Source organism: Podarcis filfolensis (genome assembly GCF_964270895.1).
Source record: "Podarcis filfolensis genome assembly, chromosome: 8".
Classification (NCBI taxonomy): domain Eukaryota; kingdom Metazoa; phylum Chordata; class Lepidosauria; order Squamata; family Lacertidae; genus Podarcis; species Podarcis filfolensis.
In genome coordinates this window covers 70,013,591-70,025,785 of record NC_139611.1, presented here as the reverse complement: position 1 = coordinate 70,025,785, position 12,195 = coordinate 70,013,591, and the positions used below count along the sequence as shown (strand labels likewise).

Below are 12,195 nucleotides of genomic sequence, written 5' to 3'. Positions count from 1 at the left end.
CATTGCATTTTTTTAGCGATTAGTCACGCCAAGCCAACATGTCTCCCCACCTCCAAAATACCTAGAGCAGTGGTTTAAAATTCCTTTGAAGGAGAGCTGCTCCACCCTTAGAAATGAGCACAGGTGACCTGGCTTCAAAGGGAAAGGACTGTTCTCAGAAATGCCATGTGGATGCCATGTGTTGCACCCACTAACCCACATATATTATTTCAACATTGACACTTTTCAGGGAGGAGCTTGGGAGTACTGTCTATCTCTGCATCAGCCTGCCCTTTTCCTGAGATTGTTGGAGATTCTTCATAGATGCCCTCACTGAACTGAGGTGCTGCAACTCTAGAATTGCCTGCCAAGAGTGGCTTGCCCTGGGCCTACCTTCCTCTTGGCACATGAATTTCTTAGTTTCCCAGGCCTTAAAAAAACTTTCAGCCTCTCCCATATTATATGAGTGGCTGCTGCTATTGGCATTTGGGGCTTCAAAGTTTGCAAAAGCAGCCCCATCTTTCAGGTCAAATTCATGACGTTAGTCACATGTTTATTCTGGATGTTTCATTTTAAAGCAGAAGCAAACAAATTTCTTTGGGGGGGAGGACAGGAAAAACAGCTGGGAGGGAAGGGGAGAGTTTCAGCAGATTTGTTCAAGGTCCCAGTTCAGCTCAGGAGTGTGTTCCAGACTTGGGCCCCGTGACTGCTTTTGCTCCAAAACAAAAGTAGCCAGGTTAAGCATGCTTGCTGAAACACATGGAAAATAGCAACTGGAGTTTAGCCCATAAGTGTGCCAACCTATATGAGTTGTGCCACAGGCTCACGACATCATGCTAGGCTTTCAACTGTTTGATTGGCTTTTCTGTTAACTATTTATTTGTAGGCCCCTGCTGTTCCACTCAGTGGTGTTCAGGACGCCAGCAGTAATGCAAATTCAATCAAACAGAATACAAAGCCTTATCTTGCATGACCCAATTGTGGGACACCATTTGCTGGCTGCATTGAAACAAATGGGCATTTGTCTATTTTCAAATGACTCATCTAAGGATTCTTTACTATCAGAGAAGATAAGGACCTCAAGAACTCATCTGCCTGAGTACTGGGAGAAAAGGGCAAGTTCATTCTTCTCAGGCTTAATAAAGTTTCCTCGGTGTGTGTTCTTTGCAGCCGACAGCATCACCTACTGTTGATTTGCACAAAAAACTTGATAACTCTGGTGCACGTTCCATATTACATCACACTGCGGTTGGTTTGAAAAGCTGGAGAGAGGAAGGTAGAAGTCCTATTAAAAAGCTTCTTCCTCTTTTTGGAGACTACTTGGCTGTTAAGGAGACGTGAAACAAGGCATGAAGTCCATAAAGCTCTCTACTTTATAATGGGCAGTGTGAAGCAAACTTCCTGTCAGAAGTTTCCATTCTCTTTAGTATTTCAGATCTGTGGCAGCTTCACAGCAGAAGTGACAGAATGCTATTTGACTTGTGTCTGGCTGGTGGCCTTCCCTTCATGGAGATAGTGGACAGAAAGAAGTTTTTCTCCCTCTTGTGACACCAGAATTCATGGACATCCAAAGGTTAGAAGATTCAGGACAGATAAAGTACAGGGCAGCCTCAGCAAGGCCTCATCTGATGTTCTTATGATAGAAAGACCCCATGCTCTAGTATTCTGAAAGAAAATATTCTCTGCTCATTCCCTCCACATTCTGTGCAGACTAACGGTGAAGTCATTCTGCAAATATGGAGCCTTAACATAACAAAACAGCACTACCCACAAGAAAATGGCATCAGCAGATTTGTTGTTAGGCAAGCAGGGATTTAACCGTAAGTTGGATCCATGCTCATCAATATAGCCAATTTAATGCATGCTGTACGTGACTGAAAGCGGAGAGAATGAATGGGTAGCGGAAAATGCTTTAGTGGGGCTCCCGGTTAAAAAACAACTGTCCTCCCTGTGTGGTGGAAAACGTGTTGCTGTATTTATCCCTAGATAGCCTAAGGTGTACAGGCAGTAAAACAAAGCATGAAGACAATGTTGGGTGTTGTAAAAGAGCTGTGATGTCTGTGAAGAAGCTGTGGAGGAATTTGCTGACACGAATAGAGGAATCTATGGCCTTGCTCTTCCTCAAGCCTGTCCCTGTGAAGTTACTTTTGCTCTTCTGATAAGGTCGTTGCCTAGATACCTGACTGCAACTCTGCTTATGTGGCTTCATTTCTGTGCATGTGCAAAGCTAAGGCAAGCGAATGCCTCTCTAGAAGCCTGCATGATTTATAGGCCTGTGGACTCCACTTCTGTGGGCTGCTGCTGTTCTGCCCAAGTAAATCTCGTGTCAAACATTTCACAACTGGTGTGGCTAATTGAAGAAAATCCACTAAACCAGGCAGCTACCTAAGGAACAGAGGAAGACGGAAGCCTACTCAAACTGTGGTTCGTGGAAGCACTTCAAAATCCTGCAAATTAGAATGCTTTGGGATTGCGCTCCTCTCACATAACCGCTGATAAAACAAGAATTGAACATGGAACTGAATCGCTTTATTCTTCTAAACAACTTCAACAATGTCAATAAGTTAACACTAGCTTTAAACTGAAGACCAAACTCAGCAGCTCTGCTCATGCGTTACTCATGTGTTGGGTATTCCAGTGGGTAAGGAATGGGGCTGTGCTGCTTGCCCCTGCTCCTGATGGAACACCTTCAGATTAACCCCCCCCCCACACACACACACACTCCCAACACATGGATGTCTTCAAACCAACCCACTAAACATGAGCAGATGCTCATGCATAAAAGTTCCTTTGTCAATCCATCAACTATGTTGATTGCATGGACATGGGAGCAGGGGGCTACCCCGGGGATGTTATGTTGAGGGTGGCGCCACAACACAGCCCTGCTCCAGCTTCAATATGTGAGTGCCCTTTATACCCAAATAACTCGGGAATATGGCTGAAGTTATGCAGGAAAGGCACATCCAATTTTTAATGAAAAACAGTTGCAGGAGGCTGTGAGTCAGGGGAAGGAATGCGAGAGGGAGGTTCAATGCCACAATACCCATATCCTTTTCCCTACGAGTGAAAAAGCAGGTTGGGATAACGTTTGAGAAGAAAAACGGCTGAGGAGGAAAGGATTAAGCAGCTTCTTTCTCTCTTTTTCACTATCCCTCCCCACATCCCTCCACTCAAACCTGCAGCCTCCCAAAGCTGCTTTTCGTTGGAAAAAGAAAATACAGGACACAATTAATGTGCCAGCTGAATAAAAATCTGCTTGCACTTGAGCCCTAGATCAGTTTTTTTTAAAATAATAACAATAATCAGGCTCAACAATTTGAACATCTGAAACACGTTGCTGTAACAACACTCGAAGCATTTTATCTTCAACTACATCAGGTGAGTGAGGAGGGAGAAGAATTCCACCTAGAAATGTAGGGCACATATTTGTGGCTCCTATAAAGAAAAACCTGGGACTGGTGTGCCAAGAAACTCAGTTTGTAGGGCTGTTCATGGAACCGGCTCTTTGAGAATGGGCCATTTGGCTACATGAAGCCAGCAGCAAGTAGAAGCTTCATTGAAGCTAAGGGCTTAAGTCACTCAATGGGACAAGAACTTCAGAACACAAGAGAGGAACCAGCAAGGAAAGGAAGGGAAGACTCCAAAAGCACATTAGAAACTAATTGACTACGGCCTAACAGGGTTCAAGTTCTAGGATCTTGTTTCCCAACAAGGGATGGCTAAGATGTTATTGCACAGATAGCACCTGACCCAATCAAGGGACAGCTAAAGCAATGAAACTTACAATATTATTTGAGCTGTCTCCCGAAGAGACGAAATAAAGCCTATTGGCTACAGAGAGGAGGTCAGCGCCACAGTCTTCCCCTGTCGTTTCCTCTCCTTTAATGCTACAATGAAGAATGCACCAGGTATGCAGGCTGAGGAATGCCTTGCACACATACAACTCTTCCAAGCCAATATGGGATGTCACAGGAGATAAAAGAAACAGGATGGGGTCTTTTTCTAAGAGTGCGCCAAGGGCTGTAGCAACCATAACCTCTATCTGAAATGAACCTCTGCAAGGATGGATAACCTGTAGCAGCCGTGTCGTTGGTGGACTCCAACTCCCATCAGCCCCAGCCAGCATGGCCAAGGATGCTGAGAGTTGTAATCCAGAAACATCTGGTGGGCCACAGGTTACCCGCCTCTGGCCAAGAAGCATGGAAGCCATGTTCCTGACTTCATCTTCTAGGCTTAGCCCATGCTGGTGATCCTGGAGGCAGCTTTACCATGTATCTGTGCCCCCAGCCCAGATGATGCACGAGTTGCAATGGGGCCAATAACACTCCTGTGAAGGTCAGCATGTGATGACATGAATTCCTTAGAGCGGGGATAGCCAACGTAGTGCCCTTGAGATGTTGCTGGCTACCACTCCCATCACTCCTTCCGTTGGCCATGTTTGCTGGAATTAATAATATCTGGAGCACAACGTTTTGTCTACCCCAGGCGTAAGAGGGATGCCACATGGGAAAAATAAATGATGGTGGTGGGATTGACCATCTCCCCCCAACGCGCTTGCCCTGTATGATGTCCCTGCGAAGCTAGAAAAAACTCTTACATTAAAAAAAAATAATCTTCAAAGGCCTGGGATCATCTTGACAGGTACAGACCAAAATATGGGTACACACAGCCCAGAACTCCTCTCGCCTTATTACTAGAAAGTCTTGGCCACATGGGATGCAGCATATAGCTGGGCTCACAAACAGCTGTCCCCAAGAGTCCCGTTTCCTTGACGCTGTGCAACCTCTGAAGCACCAGCAAAGAAGCTTTGAGCAAGTCCATATGCCCGACGGTTGATATGTCCTCGTATAGCCTCTTGGTCACCGTGTCCTCGTACAACCAGCTGCCGAAAAGCTGGCACGCCTTTGCCAGCTAGATCTCCATTGTCCATTTCATCACCAGTGACAGGGGCTGCAGCCTGCAAAGTAGGGTGCAAACATTTGTAGTAGACACTTCTCAAAAGGATCCCGGCTACGTAGCAGGGCAGGGCTGCGTAGAGCGCATGCGCCGCAAGGTGAGAGTCGTAGTTCAAGGGAACGGTGTTCCAGAGCCATGTGACGGCAAGGATGGTGCTGTCAACCAAGAGGAACGTGTAGTAGATTGCAGAGCGGTAGCATGTCTTCCCCTCGGCCACATTGAACCAGCAGAAGTAGAGAATGATGGCCACCACAGCCCGATAAGGCCACTCAAAGACAGAGTGTTCCATGAAGTCTGTACCTTGCAACGCAACCCAGAGAAACATGGCAGACCAGACTGCCAGGAAATGGAGGGAAATGTAGCTCGGAAAGACCACCGCGAAGAGCGCCAGGCACAGGATGCGAGGGCACACCAAGAGGAAGTTCCACAGGAAGTAGATGGTGGAGGACCGGCGGCCCAGCTTGTGCTTTTCCCGCAGGAAGCTGCGCAGGGTTTGGTGATAGTCCAAGAGGGCCCAGGCGATACACAGGAAAGAGGTGCAAATCCCAAGCACTGAAATGAGAGGAAGAGACCAATCAAATCCACACTACACAAAGACAGGCACTGGTGCTACTAGGAAGAACATGCGGCCTGCTGACATTCTCAAGTTGGGTGTAAAAATAATAAGAATCCAGTCCTTAAGACTGAAAGGATGCATTTGAAACTATATGGGCGATATTTGTCGAAATCTGAGATGCCAGGGTGGGTGACAAAGTGTACAGAGGACACTGATAGAACCACAGAATTGTAGAGTTGGAAGGGGACTTGTGGGTCATCTAGTTCACCCCCCTGCAATGCAGGAATCTCAACGAAAGCATCCACGACAGACGGCCACTTCCATAACCTCCTGTAGTCTTGGGGCAGGTTTTTCTTTTTTTTATATATAAAATATTTATTGAGATTTTACAAAAAACAAAGGTTTACAGAGTAAAAAGAAAACATATAAAAAGAAAGAAATAAAAAAACATACAAAAATACATAAAATAGAAAAAAGAAAAAAGAAAAATACAAAATGCAAAAAAACCGAATAAATAAGAAAAAATTAAAAACAAATCCATTTTTTTGTATCTTTAAACTCATTAGCTTGTTTCCTTGACCTCCTCACTCCTCCCCTTTTTGTATTCCCATTTACATAATTAAATCAACAAATCCTTACCCTCTTTCATTTATCTTTATATCTTAACATATTATAACTCTATATTTTCATCCATTATCAATCCATTTTTGCATATTCTTATTAACTTTGTTGCTAATGCCACTTATTTTCAATCCAACATCATTTTAACATTCATTAATTTTACAGTGTTTCTGCAAATAGTCTTTAATTTCTTCCAGTCTTCTTCCACCAACTCTTCTCCCAGGTCTTGGATTCTGCCAGCCATTTCCGCCAATTCCATATAGTCCATCACCTTCATCTGCCACTCTTCCAGGGTGGGTAAATCTTGTGTCTTCCAATACTTTGCATTAAGTATTCTTGCTGCTGTTGTTGCATACATGAAGAAAGTTCTATCCTTCTTTGGCTTGGGGCAGGTTTTTCGTGCCCTGAACCAAACTATGTGATGTTGGGTCAGTAACTGTCTCTCAGTCCGACCCATCTTGCAGGGTGGTTGTGAGGATTAAAAAAAAATTAAGCAGGAAGAGAAGAGAATATGCTGCCCTTATCTCATAGACAGTGTGAACTAGCAGAAGCAGCCAAAAATAATGGCCAACAAATGTATGTTTATGGCCTTTAAAATGGTGTATTAGTCAGGTGTTGTTATGTTATGCATTTTGTGGATTTTTCTACTGTAAACCACCCTCTGATCTTCCTATGAAGGGCGACATATAAATTTAATAAATAATAATAATTTTGCTATTAGTGCATGTGATGTATACAAGTCACCTGGGTGGTCCTATTTTCTCTGTACCTTTTAAACTGGTCTGTTGCCCTCAGGTGTGAAGTAAGCTTCAGCTGCCCACCCATCCAGCTTCTCCACAAGGAATGGGAGATGCCATCTTGTCCTTTGCCTCAGCAAAATGCCTTGGGTTGCCCCAGCAGGGTGGGTTGGGGTGTTAAAGCAAGGTGGGTGAGGGTGACCTCACTGGAATGTTTTGTTTATTTGTTTATCTTTAAATAAATAAATTGTTTAATACCTGCCCTTCACCATAAGATCTCAGGGCAGGTCATAATGACATAAAATATAACAGTAAAAGCATTTTAAAAACAAATCAGAATCACGATTACAGTAAAATATACATCTTGAGTGTCAAAAGCTGCATAATGAAGGTGCCAAACACACCTCTGTGGGGAGGGAATGCCACAACTCAGGGGCCACCACAGAAAATGCCCTCTCTTGCCACCAAGCCACCACAAACTCCGGAGGGTGGAGGAACTACCAAGAGGGCACTCACTCTCTGCTGATCTGAGAGGGAAGAAGGCCGTCTTTCAGATATTTGGGGGCTGAGCCATTTAGGGCTTTAAATACTAGTCTGTTGCCCTCAGTTCGTTGTTTTCCTCCAGCTCGTTTGTATTCTGTACATGAAATGGGAGAGAGGCCCATCTTCTTCTTCTTCGCCTCAGGTAGCAAAATGTCTTGGGCCTGCCCTGTTCTTAGCCATGGTTCGAGACAGGCACCTGGTTGGTCACTGCGAGAACGGGATGCTGGACCAGTGGGAACTTAATAGCCTTTTCTTGTCTTCTTATTGGATTTAAACTGAAACAAGCTACACAAACCACACAAGGAAACTTTTGGAACCAAACAAACCAGTCCTTTATCCTGCGCCCTTCTGGACGGACACTCACCCTGAAATATCTCTGCTTTCTTCGTGCATAGGATAATGTAGAGCCCCAGGATGAGCTGAGGGGCGCTTTCCAAGAAGGTTTCAAAGAGGCGCAAGAAGCTGATGTCATGGGACAGGAAAACAGCATAAGCAATATCTTTTTCTGATTTCGTCCGGCACACGCGGAAGCCCACCTTCAGAACATAGAAACACCTGTGCAAAGGGAAGGCGACACAAAATTCTTAGGGTGGGTCATGAAGGAGAGCCAATGTGGGGGTGGCAGGTAGGCTGTTATAGACTGCGGAGATCCAGCTCAAATCCTCACAAGGCCCCAAACCGTACAGTAGAATGACCCGGGGGTAGTTTCTCTTTCTCTCTGCCTCACCTACCTCATGAGGTTGTTGTGAGGCTAAAAAACAGGAAAGATCTTCGTGAGAAGGGCGAGTCATAAAAATGCAATAAATGTTGCTGCATGCCACCCCAATCTCCGAGTGATGAGAGATTCAAGCAGTGAGCGGTGAGAGATTCAAGACACTTACCTACGGTTCAGTTTCCTTGGAATGACACCACCCACACGAAAGAAAGAGCTGTCAGCAGACTCAAGGGAACCCCGAGGTTTCCAAAAGTACAAAAACCCCACAACCTTTTGCATAGGTGAAAACAACCCTCAGGGTTTTTGACCTGAGGCAATCCAGTCACATGAGTGGCATATAACTACAACAACAACTTATTATTATTATTATTATTATTATTATTATTATTATTATTATCCAAATAAGTTAAATAAGGATGATCACACTCAGTGAGCATGGAATGCTGATTGACTGTTGGGGGAAAATGGAAACTGGGCAGAGAAGGGAAGGGAAGCTGATTGTCTGGAACATAGAACAGGGCACGCGACACTGCAGAATTTTGTTACAGGCCTCACCTGCTGATATTTTACTTGTCTGATTTGGAAACTGAGCCTGGTAGCCCCCATCTATAAGAAGGGCGACCCCCAAGAACCCTCAAACTATCGCCCCATAAGTCTCCTGGACATTGTGTATAAACTTTATACTCGCCACCTGTTAAATAAATTGGTTGACTGGGCTGACCACTCTAACTTGCTTAATCCGGAACAGGCAGGGTTTAGAAAGGGCCATAGTACAATAGGCCATTGTTTGGTATTACAGACAATGATAGATAAGTATACAAAGACACATAAGAGCAAACTTTTTGTGGCTTTTGTAGATCTTACATCAGCTTTTGACTCAATCTGTAGGGACAAATTATGGCAAAAACTATATGACACAGATATAGATAGACGACTTTTCAAAATACTTAGAGAGTTACATACAGACATCACAGTTAAAATTAGAACTGGGATGTCAGGCAACTATACTGACCCACTGCCACTGGGGAAAGGGGTTAAACAGGGCTGTTTGTTAGCGCCGTTCCTCTTTAATTTCTATATAAACGACATTGTTCAACATATGGCAAAGTATAAGTCATCAGCTCCTGCCCTGGAAGGCAAACACCTGAATATGCTGCTATATGCTGATGACATGGCGGTCATGGCACTCACTCGAAGGGGCCTACATAGCATGCTGGAGGGGCTCGTAGCTTATTGTTCCCAAAACTCTCTAAAGATAAATTATGATAAAACAAAAATTGTGGTATTTACTAGAGCTCGCCACACATTCAGATGGTCTTTAGATGAACACAAAATTGAACAATGTCTTCTCTTTAAATATCTTGGTATCACTTTCCAAGCTACATCTAGCTGGCTTGCCCACTTCAAGACTGTAGCCCTTCTAGCACGTAGGACAATTGGTGCTCTGCTCAGCTTTTTTTATTCGAGGGGAGGGCAACTGGTGACCCCGGCACTAAAAAGTTTTGTTGGAAAAGTGATTCCCCAGATGTTATACGGAGTAGAACTCTGGGGATGGAATCAGAAGCTGTTAGAACGGCTTGAAATCTTCCAAAATTTTTATCTAGGCCTCCCTCAGAGCACTCCGGCAGCTTTCCTAAGAGTGGAAGTAGGATTACCCTCTGTGTCTGCCAGGGCCCACTTAAGATTCCTGCGTTTTTTCATCAACCTCATAGATGCCCCGAACACCTTATTGGCTAAACAAGCCTTTGTATCATTACAAAATAATACCACTTGGCATAAAAATCTACTAGACATTTTATCTAGATACAACCTACCTGAGTTTAATACTCTCAAACTGTGGAGCCCTGATAAAGTTCGGGAATGGATCTTTGAAAAAGACGCCTTTTTGGACTCCACTAAGATAAAAAACTCTGGGTTTTCCTACTGGTTCCCTCGAGTAAAAGCAGTCAAAATCTGTGCCAACTACTTGGTGGAGATCACCGATCCCACCCTTCGGAGAGCTTTTACTATGGCACGGTTCCAAACATTGCCAACTGCTTATTTGACCGGTAGATACACAAAAACCCCAGTAGAACACCGTTTATGTCCTTGCCTTATGAAAATTAAAGAGGATCTTACACATTATCTCCTCTATTGCCCCATTTACTCGGGCTTTAGAGACGCATTGCTGCAAATTATACCCAATTCTATAACCAGTCCTGAAGATAGAGTAAAATTTTTGTTAGTTGATGCAAACCCACGCATTACCCATGTGGTAGCGGTTTTTGTGATGAAGGCCATGAAAGCCAGGGAAAGATTTATGGACGACAATGTAAAGACCCCTTCATCGTCTGTTTAACTCGTTGCTCGTTTTCCCTCTTTTTTTATTCTGTGGGAAGAAGGTTTTGTTGGCATAGTATGTAATGAATTTTAATATTTTTAACTATTGTAGTGTTGATGTTTGTGCACAGGCATGGTCCTCACAATAAATGGATTTGATTTGATTTACTTGTCTGATTAACAGATACTATAATCACCCTACATTCTAGGAGGTAAGATCAATCCTCCTTGCGTAGCCCAGTCTCCAAACTTATGTTTGTATAGAATCACAGATTATTTTGCTGGGTTCCATAAACTAAAAACAGACCTAAATGAGGGGCGGGGGGCTTGGCTCCTAGGAAAAGAGGACTCCCACATCCTATCACAGAACTTCACGGTACTTGCTCCCCGAGTACCTTACAGCAAGGGACACAGCATCCCTGATTGTCCTTACCTGTACAGGTAGCCCAGCTGTAGGATGTGTAACACAAGGAGGGTCCGCCGTGTGGGCAGCGCTTCCATCAGGTCTGGGGGGTCTCTCCAGTACCAGGTGCAGCTGAAAAACTGCGTTACCAGCGACGACAAGGCCAACAGCCCCAGCACCAGCCCACCCCAGTGGTAGTCCCCGGCCTTCAAGTAGCTGGCGGCCACCCACGCGTCAGCGCCCAGGTCCACCAGAAATGCAGCCGTGCCCATCAAGGCAAAGGCTAGGTCCCAATAACGGTACCGAGGCGGCCAAGGTGCGTTGCAGCTGGGACCACAGCCAGACCATGCCATGGTTTGGGGGCCAACAGTGGGGCTGCGGTCCTTAGCGCCAACCCCGACGGCGGGGGAGTAGGCTGCAACCTCGCTGCTGCTAGTCACTTAGAAAAGGGACAAAGGTCCCCCACCTCAATTGCATCAAAATTTTCCCTAAAATCAAGTGAGAGCAACTTAACTAAGGCGTGCCCGAATGTCTCCTTCTTTCACGTGCGTGGTCTCCCTCCCAGTCGTCTTTTGGGGGAGGTATAGGGTCCAGGAAAGGGGTCTTTCCAGGGACAACAACCCCCCCCTTCTAAAAAATCCTCTACAACTTCCAAGAAATCCTTCCTTCCTGGACTCTTCCGAGGGCGTCTCTCTGAGCCGCTATGTCCGGCTTGCTCCGCCTCCTCCGACGGCTTCCCCGCGGCTAGCTGACCCTACATGCTCCCCAGTTCTCCTCCTCCGCAGCCCTGGATCGCGCAGGATCCTTCCTTCCTCGACGACGGAAGGGGATTCGCTCTGGGTAGGTCGCCGGCCGATCGCCATGGCACCGTCAGCCCGCCTTTCTCCTCCTCCTCCTCCTCCTCTTTTCGTCTCTTCCCGCGCTCCAGGCCTACCAGAAACTTTTGCAGACGGAGCGGGCTGTTGCCTCCACCTTCTACCGGCTTCCAAGCCCTCCTCGGGCCGGGCGGAGCCGAGCCTCTTTGGGCGGAGAGGCGGCATAGCAAGCGGGACGGAGCACGCCCATCACCCGCCCAGCAAGAGGGCAGGCCTTCTTCTCTCTCCAGGGCCCCACTCGCCGTCTAGTCTGGAACAGACGTGGTTGTTTTGCTGGTTCTTGTGCAACTGGACTCGGGGAAATCACACACCAGGCTAAAAAAGGATAAGCCATGGGTCCGTTAGCTGAGATTCCGTTATGTGAAGCATTCATGCCCATATCTTCATTTTTATTGCATTTTATTTTGTAGAGGTTGTAGAAAGATTATTGCTACAACCTCTAAAAAATAAAATGTAATAAAAATCAAGTTGGCTGTACTTGGAACGAAACG

General features: G+C 45.6%; 1 protein-coding gene across 1 annotated transcript; it reads right to left on the bottom strand.

The window, feature by feature from the left end:
• Window positions 1-2,923: 2,923 nt before the first annotated feature.
• Window positions 2,924-12,010, bottom strand: XKR8 (XK related 8). The gene is made up of 3 exons (XM_083627582.1): window positions 10,860-12,010; window positions 7,757-7,947; window positions 2,924-5,487 (listed from the first exon to the last, which is right to left on the bottom strand). Exons 1-3 carry the CDS (start codon window positions 11,180-11,182, stop codon window positions 4,715-4,717), a joined length of 1,287 nt encoding a protein of 428 aa, XP_083483708.1. The 5' UTR covers window positions 11,183-12,010; the 3' UTR covers window positions 2,924-4,714.
• Between the last annotated feature and the right edge of the window lie 185 nt (window positions 12,011-12,195).

Coding starts and splice junctions, on each gene's coding strand:
- XKR8 (XM_083627582.1), bottom strand. CDS start 11,182: ATGGCATGGTCTGGCTGTGGTCCCAGCTGCAACGCACCTTGGCCGCCT. Junction 7,948..10,859: donor CAGCTGGGCTACCTGTACAG/GTAAGGACAATC, acceptor CCCTTTGCACAG/GTGTTTCTATGTTCTGAAGG. Junction 5,488..7,756: donor GAAAGCAGAGATATTTCAGG/GTGAGTGTCCGT, acceptor CTCTCATTTCAG/TGCTTGGGATTTGCACCTCT.